Below are 12283 nucleotides of genomic sequence, written 5' to 3'. Positions count from 1 at the left end.
GCGCTCCCCGTTCCCCCTCGCTTTCGAAGGGCGGCAGCCAATGGGCGGCGGGCGCGCGGGGGCGGGGCTTAGCCAGCGGGGCGGGCGGCGGCGGAGCGCGGGGGCGGCTGGGAGGCGCGCGGAGCGGGCTGTGACGCAGCTTCCCTCCCCCTGCGAGCGGCGGCGGCGGCACCGCGGGAGCGGCGCGGCGAGGCCAGGCCCGGCCAGGCCCGCGCTCCCCCCGTCCCTGGGCGCCGGCGGTGAGCACCGGGGGGGGGGGGGCGCCGGGGCTTCCCTCCCTGCCCGCCGGGGCGGCGCAACGGCCGTGGGGCCGCCGCGCGGCCTTTGTTCCGTAGCGCCGCTCCGGGAGACCGGGCCGGCTCGGGGCCGCGGGCCCCGTGCGGTTGGCTGGGCGGGGGGCGGCCCGCTCTGAGCGGGGCGGAGCGGGAGGGGGGGCCGCGGGTAAACGTTCAGCGGGGGGCGAGCCGGGGGAAGGGGGTGCGTGGGGGCCGGGGCGGGTGGGGGCCCCGCGGCGTCTGCCGCTCTTGCGGGGGGCCCGGCGGGTGCGGGGGGAGCGGGCTGCTGCCGCCCCCCGCCCGCGCTGGGGGCCTCGGGCTGTTTCGGTTTCTCGTTCCGGCTGCTGGCGGAGGTGCCGGGGGAAGGGGGGGCCGGTCCGCCCTGGGCTGGGCTGGGCTGGCGGCGGCAGGAGAGCCGCTGGCGCCGGGGGAGCCCGGGGGAGGCGGCCTGGCGTGTGCTGGGGCAGCGGCCTGTCGAGCACGGCGGGATGCGGGGGGGGCGGCGGGCCTGTCCGCGGGGTGCTAGCTGCGGGGGCGGCTGGGGATGCGAGCGCCAGCCTGCCAGCGGGAGAGGTATTTAAAGGGAGGTAAGGCATTAATTGAGTTTCTGTGGATGCGGCCGGAGGTTTGTGTCCCGTTAGTGTAGAGCTGTAATTGAGCCTTTTCCTCAGGAGCGAGGGGGCGGCTCCTCGTCAGCTGGGGATGGCGCCCAGCAAGCGGGAGAAGACCGTCGGATAGAGCCCCCCAGCTTTTCTTAGTCCTGGCTCCGGCTTTTCTTCGATTCTTGGCTGCTGCTGCCGTTCCTGCAGCCGGGGGCTCTGCGTGTGTTTTCACGGGGCAGCCCCGAGCAGTTTGGGTGACACAACACTTGACGCGGGCAGTCGTGAGCCCCTTGGCTGCGCGCGGTGTCCCCCCGCTGCTGCCCGGGGTTAAAGGGGCTCTGGTGCGTCCGCGGTGTCGGTGACCACATAAAGCCCGAGTTCTGTTTTGGCCGAACCTGAGCTGCTGGGGGTCAGTGGCTAAGGAAGGGTGGGTGTCAAAGGAAAATGAAGCTTCCCACCCCGTGGGAGGGTGAAATCTTTTAATAACTTGTTTGCGTTTTAGAAAACTGTGCTTCAGATTTCTGCTGAAATAGAATTTGACATTTAACAATCCTCAGTGTACTGGCTTTGAAAAAGCAGTGGCATAAATAAGGGGGACAGTGAAAGAAGAGGGGGTTTATGAGTTGCAAATAAGGTTGAGGGTAACAAGATTGAACACCTGAAACCTGCGTGGACCCTTTTTATCTGTCTTTCAGCGAGACTTGCTTAGGGGCAAAGTCAGATGACTGAAAACAGCCTGTAGAAGTAGAGAAGAGTGTAGCTGAGGTGGGTGTGTAGCGTGCAAGGAGTGCATTCGCATCGGGCTTAAGGATAAAATTTATCTTACAGTGTAAAAAAAAAAAAGCTAGGATTTTTTTAAGGCCTCTTACGAGGTGGGGTGGTGTAAGGGGAGGCAAATCATGAAGTTTGGGGTATTGGGAGGTGGGTGGGGGTGATGGATGTTCTTGAAGCCACGTACAGTCAAGCTGGAGCACAGCAGTTGGATTTTGAGGACGAGAACAGGGGGTGGCTCTGCCTTTTGTCCTGTGATCCAAAGCCGGGTTCTGCTGGAAAACAAAAAGCAGCCTTGGCACGGCAAAGGCGAGGTGCTTCTGGAAGAGTTGGAGCTGCTTTTGGGGGGTGCACGTGGCACGGGTGTTTGGGAGCAGGCCCTTGGGGAGAGAGGGGTTGGGGGGTGTGGTGCGGGGTGCAGCGATACCCTGCGTCCCGCAGACGGGTCCTGTTGTGTGGCAGGAGGCAGCTCCAGGCCTAGGGTGCTCTGATAGTTTGCCAGATCAGCTTTTTCTTTCTTATACCAGAGTCATTTTATTTAAAGTACTCTTAATGCGAGTAAGGAAGTCCATAAGGACTTGCATGTGTGAGCAGGAAGACTCCAAACACCACACAATTGTGACGTACTGCTGTTCTGAATAGTCCAAGATTACACAAAACATCTTTTTGGTTACTCTTTAACATAAGCGTCGGATACTGATTTGCTCTTGACAGTTTTAGTCTCCAGTAGCGCTGGGATGGCTGCAGAGGTACGCTGGGTAGCTACGGCTGCCCAAAATCTAGATTTGGCTGTTTCCAGAAGGTGGCATCGGTTTTTGGGAGAACACTTACGATTTCATGGATGGGCAGATGGATTTAGTGACTTCACTCTGGGGTGGCCGTGCTGGGCCGTACGCCGAGTGCTGTGGGGTGCGTGCTTCCTTTTGGTGAGAAAGATGTAAAAGGAGTTGGAATTGGGGAGCCGCAGGGAAGCTGTCAAACCTGGGCAGAGGTAAAGGTGGGGGGTTTGAGTTTTACTTCAGTTGTTGGCGACCAAATGGAGAATACTCGATAGGAGTTTATTGCTGTCCTGGATGTTGAGGCTCCTGGAAAACCTAAACGGAGTTTAAAAAGTGCCAAAATGCTCAAAGTTAGTGTGTCGTTACGTAAAACAGTGTTATCTTCACGTGATGGTAAGTAGTGCTTTGCAGATATTCTTGGTATGGGCCATGTCTTACAGTTTTCTAAACTTATTAGTTCTGCACTGCTGTGGATTAGCTAATGCTGCCAGCAGTGAATTTTTTCCCGGCTAATACTGGCATTTTCGGTGGTGGAGCTAAGGGCTGTTAGCCCCAATACAGAAAAAGACTACAGATTTCTCTGGAGTATGGCTGAGGATCTGTCATGATTTTATTTTAGCTTGGTTGGTTTTGTTGAAAAAAGCTGTAATGTTGTGTTTGTACTTGGAAAAGAGGTGGGAGTGAGGTAACGCTACTAAATGTATCTGTAAATAAAGTGATGGGTGTTGTAGAGGTAAATTGGGCCCCTGCCTAAATGGGGTAAAACTCCCCTGAACAAGTATTTAAAGACAACAACTTCTAGAAAGTTAAGAAAATCCCGGTGCAGCCCCGTGAGCAGTAAATGGGAAGCAGATGGAAGGTGTGTTCCCGTAATTCCTGTGCAACGCATTTCCACTTGCCTTGTTTGAAGTAGTTGGCAAATAGGGTTTAACACAAAATCAATCATGGAAAACCCTGGGAGCGTCGCAGAAACAGCTGCAGCGCGGGGCAAATCCCGGCACGTGTTCTTAGAGGAGCGTTCCGGTGGGGTGGTCCTTCAGGCGTCGAGGTGGCTGAGCAGCAGTGAGTTTGTGTGGCCTGGCGTGGCCCAGACCTAGCAGAACCAGCTGCGGGAAGCGCTGTTAGCGTTAGATGTTCTAGAGGACTTGGCTGAGAACGCGTGGATCGGGGGAGTAGTTTCATTTACTGTTTTTTTTCAGTCTGTCAGACATACAGAGAATCTAGCCGTAATTAAGGGTGGAATGCAGCTTACTTGTGCTGTCAGTAAAGTATTAGTGTTCTTGCCCCTTACAGGGTTTGACTGTGTTTTAAATTGCTTAGCATGACTTAAACATGCTGTCATGCATTTTATGGCGTAAGTACTCAAATTAGGTGGCTTGCGTCAACAATGAGGAAGATGAAGAATGATGTTTTCAAGGCAAGCTTTACATAAAAGCTGAATTCTTCTTTCCAGGTTTAGGGGAAAAACCTCATATATCCTGAAAATGTTTAACAAATCCTTTGGAACTCCATTTGGAGGCAGCACTGGCTTTGGGACAACTTCAACTTTTGGACAAAGTAAGTAACGCATCTAAACTGACTTTTCAGTACTTAAGGTATTTTTTCCTGGAGGTGCAGCCAGAGGATCAGATGGAGGTGGTGATTCTTTGTGCGTGATGGAATTGGAGTGCTGCTAGGCTCTCCAGCTCGCTCGCTTTGCAGTGAATCAGGTTCAGGAACCCTAGGCTTCTCCGCTGACCAAGCTTTTCATATGGGCAGATACCAGGACTCCACGTACAGTCGTTGAAACTTCCTTTTATAAAAGGAGTGGAAACTCAAATGCTTAGATGAAGGCTGTCGGGGGGGGGGAGGGGGAGGAGAGATTCTTTCAATCAGGACTGGAGTACGTTGGGAAGACTTGGAAGGAAAAAGCATGTAATCTGAGGAGTGTCTTCTGGAGATACGCATTGTAAATACCACAGTGAGTGAGTTTTTAGGCATTAAAGCAGACTATAAACTGGTGTGTATGCCCTGTTTGTTAGGAAGAACACACAGTAATTCTGTTTATATTGCTCCTAAACCAAGGTATGAGAAGAGCAGCTTCCAGGTGCCATACAAAGTGGTAGAGGCCTTGCAGAGGAGTGTCTTTACGTTCTGTACAAGTGGCTAACTCAAACTTTGCAGCCTTTTGCTTCAAGAGCTCTGTAGAAGTATTAATTGTACCATTTCACATATCCCAGACACTCATGTATGGGTAGTCGTGCAGAAACTTCTTTTGGAAAGTTAAAAAAGCAGTGGTGGCATTTAGTTTCTAGTACACATGTTCAGAATATGGTTTCATCTAAACTGTAATGCTGATTTTCAGATGCTGGCTTTGGTACTACAAGTGGAGGAGCGTTTGGAACATCAGCCTTTGGGTCGAACAATAATACCGGAGGCCTCTTCGGGAGTACACAGACAAAACCAGGTATCGCTGTGTTACAGTTGTAGTGGAACGCAATCCTGAAAGAAGGATGTTATTAAAAAAAGGGGGCGGGGGAGGAAAGAAAAAACCCCAAGCAACCATCAACAAAAGCAACAACAAAACCCAACCCCCCACCCCCAACAACAACAAAAAAACAACCCCAAAATCCCAAGCAATTGATGATTGCAAATGATTAATAGTCTGCCTCTGTCTTCAGGAGGATTATTTGGTTCGACTACATTTAATCAGCCAGCCACCTCCTCCACAAGCACTGGCTTTGGGTTTGGAACATCAACTGGGACGTCAAATAGCCTGTTTGGAACTACCAGCACTGGTGGAGGCCTCTTCTCATCCCAGAATAATGCCTTTGCACAGAATAAGCCAGCTGGGTTTGGAAGTGAGTAAAACTGCTACATCTCTTGAGCATTGCTTATGTTCTTTGCACGAAGAGCGCAGAACGCTGGATGTACGCGTGGATCTGGTACAAGTGTTAATGTGGGGTTTTGGTGGTTTTTTTCTCCTGAAGGATATGGTGACGTTATTGTGATCCACAGTAGTCAAGAGTGAGCCTGTTACGCTACAAAATCTGTAGCTGTGATTCTAGCCCTGAGTTTTAAAATAAGTTGAAAAAGGTGGTCGGCTGGCATTTTCTATTCTTAAATATCTTTTGGCACTGCTTGATTTTAGCTTTTTATTCTGCTGTCGTAGAGCAGTTATAGGTGGTTTTGCTTCTGGCACTAGAATGCCTGAAATGCCTCTTAAACTCCACTGTGATTCCCCGAAGCAAAAGCGACTGCTTGCAGATCCTTCTGAGAAGAGAAAAGAAACCTCACTGATTCCCTTTACGCACTTAATTTTCTTAGCATTGTCAGGAGTAGAATGAAACTGGCTGCTGTGGTTATTCTAGTATTTCCTGGGGTGATGAGTTAGGGCCAGTCTTCTACTGCAGAATATTGCGTTAGCAGACTATAGGTTTCCAGCACTGCTGTAATTCTTTTTTTTCCAGCGGTTTCTTCCATTTCCAAACTATTTTGTAGTTTGAATAAAATATTTGGGTTTAAGTTTTAAAATTCAGGTTTGTTTTAGTACTGATCTTTTTTTTTTTTTTTTTTTTTTTAAGACTTCGGAACTAGTACCAGCAGCGGAGGACTCTTTGGAACCACCAACACTACTTCCAATCCTTTTGGGAGTACATCTGGCTCTCTTTTTGGCCCAACTAGTTTTACCGCTGCTCCAACTGGCACGACTATTAAGTTTAATGTAAGTTCTGGTTTTCCTTCTTAATCAAGCCTGTTTACCGTAGGAAGCATTACATTTTGCAGTTAGTGTCGTAGTCACTGAGCTGAAATTTAAAAAGAGTAGCTCGTGCAAGTATGCAGTGTTCTGAAATGATTTGAAAACATCCCCTTCAGTGGAACTGTTGCAGTGGAAATAGGATGTGTAACTAACTGCAAGGAACTAGGCTTTTTTTTTTACTCTGAATTTGACAAACTTCTCAAACACTGTGGAGTAATGCCCTGTCTAGACTTGCTAGGTTTACAGCTGTGTTAAAGCTGAAGAGGTAAACCAGCTCTTAAAATTGAGCCCTCTTGGGAAGGTAGGAACTGCCACAGAATTCAGGGCGATCAATGCTAAATGCTAACAGCAACAAGGGTTAAAGACATCTTGGAAGGAGTCAAAATAAATGCAATTCTCTTTCAAGTCAGCATGGCTTTGGAAATGTAAACTGAAATGTGAAGGCTGATCCCCTGTGTTTTCTGGATGAGTTCCCTTTAAGAAAGGGTTGAATAACGTCTTGAAAGTTCTGTGGCAGTTGAAAATGGAGGGTGGCTCGGAAAGGAAGCCATCATGGAAATGGGGTAACTGGTATCTGCTGGAAAGAGGCATTCTTTTTCCCAAACACTTGTTCATGCAAGTCTTGGCCCTCTTCATTTCTCGACAGCTGATTTAACAGACTGAGACTTTGTTATTTCTGGGTGTAGACAGAACGGTGGTGATCAGCTTGAGCAGTCTGAGTGCTGTTGATGTATGCTTTCATGGTACAATTAAAAAAACAGGGGATAAAGAAATCCGTGAATAGCTAGAGGGTTTGTATCACAAATTTAGGTGAAGTACTTTAAAGTGAAACTGAAAAATGAATTGCACTGTGGTGAGTGTTACTGGGGCAAATTCCACTGTTGATTGCTACTGAACATGCCTCGTCGCTGGGTGAGGCCACAGCTGTACAGGTAACAGTAATACACTGCTTCAGGCCCTGTGCTAAATTTAGGTTTTAACAGCATCTGCCGAGAGAGTACTAACTGTATTAACGGAAGCCTATCTGGATTTTAAACTTGGTATCTTAACCTCTTCTCTTGCAGCCACCAACCGGTACAGATACTATGGTAAAATCTGGAGTTAGCACTAACATCAATACCAAGCACCAATGTATTACTGCTATGAAAGAATATGAAAGCAAATCTCTCGAGGTCAGTCAATGAGTGTTCAAACACGCTTATCTTGTTTGGCTGTTCGTTAGCGTTGGTTTAGTAGAGCTTTTTTTGTCTGTAATAAGTATCTTGTATGCTCATTAACACGAGTACGACCTTCAATATCTGCGTCACTCACAGAAGACGGGTATCATCAGGTGAAACACTTAACGCATTGCCATATTAATTGCGTTTGGTTTTAAATGCTTAACACTGCAGTTTCTGAAGAGCTGAAATTCCGCCTCGCCATATACCAGAAGGGCGAGAGATCCTGTTGGGAGCAATCGTACGCTGCTGAGATAATGGCAGAATCTCAGACAAAACTCACAGTTGTTTAATATAAACTAGCGTTCCCAAGGATTTAGCACTGAAGCCTTTCTGTTCAGGTTGAGTCGTTTTATACTTCAAAACAGATCTTCTACTCAAAAGATCTGAAAAAGCTCTGGGAAGTAAAATTGAAGCCCAAACATGAACTGCAGAGGTACATCTAAGTTTAGGTCCTGTGTATGGTGTCCTTTTTAAAAATGTAGGTGTTACAGCTTTTCTTGATACCTTCATCCTGGAGCGGGCTTGAATGCTGCGTAAGCATGATAATGACGCTGTTCTAACCTTATCCTGTGTAAAAAGAATGTGTAAAGAGAACTGGACTTTCCTTTACTAGGAACTCCGTTTAGAAGACTACCAGGCAAATAGGAAAGGGCCCTCAAATCCTGTAGGAGCGGGAGCAGCTGCAGGCTTGTTTGGGTCTTCTACTGCTACATCAAGTACAGCTACAGGACTTTTTGGCTCTTCTACTACTAACACAGGCTTTTCATACGGACAGAACAAAACTGCGTTTGGAACCAGTAAGTACTGCCTGTCCACTGTCGTTACTGTGACCAGATATGCAAATATTCTGTTAAGCTATTTAAAATTCTGTAATGAAGAAAGATGAGGAAACACTGGTGTGAGCTCAGAATTTCACTAGTTGTATTATCAACATTCCATAATCAGGTTCTTTGCCATAGAAATCTCTATTTGCTTACTCTTAAGGGATTGCAAACTTCCTCTGCATCCCCCACATTTTGCAGGAAAACAATTCATTAGAGCATCTGGCTTTACAAGAAAGTCAGCTAGTTCATGTGGGCGAGTGAAACAATTTGAAGGAAAACCACCAGGATATTGCTAATGATCGTTAGGGTGGTGGCATCAGTTGGTTATTGGTGAAGTCAAGATTCTACTTCTGCTATTGAGTGAACACCAGTTCCCTGGAAATGGACAAGTTAATTTATAGGAGCCTAACTAGACTTTGCCAGGAGCTTTTCTCCACTGTAGAGCAGGGTTGGGATGTGGACCTGTTATATGTTGTGCCATCCTGGTTTCACGCTGTCCATTTTGGCATTCTTGGTCAAAAAGTAAAAGCCAGGTATGAAGTAACTGATTCACACAAGTCGTTGTGTGTCTGGTAGTTGCAGGTCAGTTGGGCTAACCAGTTAGTGCACCTTTTTGAATTTAGTGTAAAACAAATAGTGCTGAAAAGTTCAAACACAAATTCTATTTTCATTAGCTTCTGCTGCAAACCTAAATGTAAGTAGATATTTGTATTTGTGGAATTAGACTGTAAACAGAAGATCAAAATCCTGCGGTCCATAGAAGCGGAAGCAATTATCTGCTGTAAGAAGGGCTCTACTGTCTTGGGTTAGAATTGTGGCTGTCCTTAATGACAGGCACTGCTGGGCTTCATCTCTGAGCTTGCTTGAGGCCTGTGTGGGTTGAGCTGAGCTGCTCTCCTTGAGGAAGATCAGCATACAGGTGGCCATATTCCTCTGCACCCCGCGAAGGTGTGCTTCATTAAAATACAGGGACTGCCCAACCTGACAGCCTCGCTGGGCTTCGTGGACTTCTCGTGCAGTCAGCTCTGAAGAAAGCACCTAGGTCTGCAGAGGTAGCAGCGGCAGTTGTGAGAAGGAGCAAAAGCTCTTGTCTGTGCGTATGCCGTTTTTACCGCATCACGTGTAAACAGCTCTCTTCCTTTGGGGAGAAAAAGGGAGAAGGTGTCTGAAGTTCAGGTGGCAGTTTCTGTAGTAGTAGTTGTGTGGGTTATAGAACGGAACCGGTGTGTAGGGCGCTGGCTGCCTGCCCACGCCTTGCCCGGGGAGCTCTCTTCAGGTGCTCATGGTACGGTTTTCTTTGTACAGTGGAGAACAAACCGACCGTACCAAAGCTGGTGTCCTCTTGGTCAGATCTGTCTGAGAGGTGAACTTTCTGGTAATTCTTGGGTGTTACACTCACGCTGACTTTCGGACAGGGAGAACGTGATGAAGTATCTAATACGAACTACTTCAACCTGAACGCGGTTGCCGCGCTGTATTGATGACACTGGGTGTTTTGCTCCTCCATTGAATTGAAGCATCTCCTTTCCTGCTTGAATGTGCTGTAGTGGGTTTGGATAACTTGAGGGCTTTTTAACCAAGGTGTTTGTATGTTGTAGGTATGACTGGCTTTGGAACAGGAACAACAGGGGGTCTTTTTGGTCAGCAATCTCAAACTACGAGTCTGTTTAACAAACCATTTGGTCAAGCCACGACAACGCAGAACACCGGCTTTTCTCTTGGCAATACCAGCACTCTAGGGCAGCCGAACACGAACACAATGGTAAGATAAATTGTCTGAACCCTGAAAGGTTTAAGTTGTGGTATAGCTACTCCAGCTAGACAGAGGAGGCTGCGATATAGTGCTTCAGATCTTCCTCAAATTGTAGTACAGCTTCGTAAAACTAGGATGCAAAGCTTTGAACGCTGCTGTCTGAGCTAGCAACTTCCTGCCAATCAAAATTTTTCATTCATGATAATTAGACAGCAATACAGCTTTTAACAAATAACTCTTCCCATTCCCTTCTTTAACCAGTCTGCTTTATCAATTCAAGTATTTCCAATCATGTTCACACAGATATTATAATTCCATTATTAACATTCTGTGGGAATACGTTAACAATTCTGTTCTTTCTGGTGACTAATGAGCAGCATTCATGGGCTCTTTTGATAGAAAGGTGCTACGTAGCTGGAACTTGTTGCATAGCTAGGGGGTTTGGCTCCAAATATACTATATTCTTTCTGAATATGTTGTGAGTTCTCCCAGAAAACACTGTGAAATGTTTCTTTTCCATCTCCCTCACTCAAAGTGATGAGGAGTTCCAGTATCCTTTTAACCTTGGAGCATTAATTCTTCAGTGGTTTTTTTTTAATTTCCTTTTTGTAACTAACTTCTTGGAGAATGACTGAAGCATCTGAAATGCTTCTCACCCACCTTCTTCCCCCAGCAAAAGGGGTAATGTTGTAGCATCATTTTATTAACTGACTTTGTGTGTTGATTCTGTTATCATCAGTGCTAGACTTCAAAAAGCGTTGCGGCATTATTTTAACCGAGTTCCTGTTTGTAGGGTCTCTTTGGGGTAACCCAGCCCTCACAGCCTGGAGGCCTTTTTGGAACAGCTGCCAATACAAATGCTGGTACTGGATTTGGAACTGGAACTGGTCTTTTTGGACAAACTAACACAGGATTTGGTGTTGGCGGTTCGGTATGTTTGTATCTTAATAATAAAAACAATAAAAAGAATAAAGAAAAAGGAAAATAAAAACAAATGCCTTAGAGTCCTGTTCCTGGGTGTTGGCCTCCATGACAGTAGCGTTGTCTTAAGAGTTAAGATACCCAAGATGCAAAAATAGTGTGGTTTTGTGTAAACTGAAGGATACAACATAAGCATGTGTAATAGTGTTGCAGAAATAACGTTTTTAACAAGTAGTGTCTCGAGTGATAAATACAGTGAGAGAGACTGAACATCTCGCTGCCTGTATATTGCTAGGGATGCCTCAGCATAGCGTTGAAAATGCAGGCGTTTAAATTGTGGTGATGACTTAACCGAAAATGAACTTGATTCTTGATATTGAGTCACTTTGGTTTCAATGGAGTGAAAATACTTGCTTCCAGAAGGTGCTTGCCGTGTACTAGTGCATGTGGCTTGCAAATAACACATCGCTGTGGGAGTCTGGGTTGTGTGGTCTAAGTTGTGCTTGGCGCTAGTTGTGCTTTCTTGCCTACGGTGAAACGCTAATGCAGTTCTTTGAATATCAGTCTGTCAGGTTCCCAAATTCATGTGTTCTTCCTTTCAGACCCTGTTTGGTAACAAGCCTGCTGGATTTGGAACCACCACAACCAGTGCTCCCTCGTTTGGTACAACCACTGGCGGCGGGCTCTTTGGTAACAAACCAACCCTGACTTTAGGAACCAATACAAACACTTCCAATTTTGGTACATATAAAAAAAGTGGGATTTCAGTCACTTAAAACTATACTGCATATACCACACACCTGGCTGCTGACTATCGCATGCTAAATGATTATGAATGTTAAAATTCTCAGGTAAGCCATGCTTCTGATGCATGTTGCTGCAGGGAAACATCTTGGCTGCTGTTTTATACCGTTGCTCTTGGTGGTACTCCCTGACTCAAGAAGGTACATAGTTAAGTGAAAGCACCGCTCTTTCAGTGAGTGCTTAACAGAAGGCGTAACCTGAAATTGAAAATTTCTGGAACTCAAGAATTCGTACAACAGAGAGGTTTGTTAAGAGGCTGTAAATACACTGGTTGCAAAGGAGCGCTGAAGGAAATAGGGTAAAAACAGTGGTTTCTGTAGCTTGATGGCAGGGATAAGGAGATCCTGCACTGGAGTGAGGGTAAAATGAAACAGTCGGTTGCACTTTAACTGGTAGCTGTTGTCTTTCATGGTGTGGCGGTTCAAAGTCCTGAAGAACTGGGTCTGGTGTTAATGTTGGCCTCTGACACTAACGTTAGAGAATTGGTGTTGAATGAGCATGTGATCAAGCAGGAGAAATGTGTAGTGATAGTTCAAGTAAATGACAGTCGTCCTTCACGGGACTTCTGTTGAAATCTGTTTTGTTTTTTTTCTTG

At 46.8% G+C, this 12283-nt stretch overlaps 1 protein-coding gene across 3 annotated transcripts in view; it reads left to right on the top strand.

Moving 5' to 3' along the window:
* The first annotated feature begins 87 nt into the window (after positions 1-87).
* The window catches only part of NUP98 (nucleoporin 98 and 96 precursor), a 41782-nt gene continuing 29586 nt past the window's right edge, over positions 88-12283 (top strand). The window contains exons 1-11 of one of the 3 annotated variants that reach the window (XM_075491388.1): positions 103-239; positions 1573-1642; positions 3881-3984; positions 4772-4873; positions 5088-5267; positions 5991-6130; positions 7231-7338; positions 8000-8183; positions 9809-9972; positions 10757-10894; positions 11487-11625. In XM_075491388.1, the coding sequence (XP_075347503.1) occupies positions 3912-3984; positions 4772-4873; positions 5088-5267; positions 5991-6130; positions 7231-7338; positions 8000-8183; positions 9809-9972; positions 10757-10894; positions 11487-11625 (1228 nt within the window). In that variant the 5' untranslated portion in view covers positions 103-239; positions 1573-1642; positions 3881-3911. Of the gene's footprint in view, positions 240-1572; positions 1643-3880; positions 3985-4771; positions 4874-5087; positions 5268-5990; positions 6131-7230; positions 7339-7999; positions 8184-9808; positions 9973-10756; positions 10895-11486; positions 11626-12283 lie in introns of all 3 variants that reach the window. The other 2 variants (XM_075491389.1, XM_075491387.1) reach the window with 2 other exon arrangements.

Source organism: Mycteria americana, chromosome 1 (assembly GCF_035582795.1).
Source record: "Mycteria americana isolate JAX WOST 10 ecotype Jacksonville Zoo and Gardens chromosome 1, USCA_MyAme_1.0, whole genome shotgun sequence".
NCBI classification, from domain to species: Eukaryota; Metazoa; Chordata; class Aves; order Ciconiiformes; family Ciconiidae; genus Mycteria; species Mycteria americana.
Note: the sequence above shows the minus strand (reverse complement) of the source record. Positions and strands in the feature narration are given on the sequence as shown.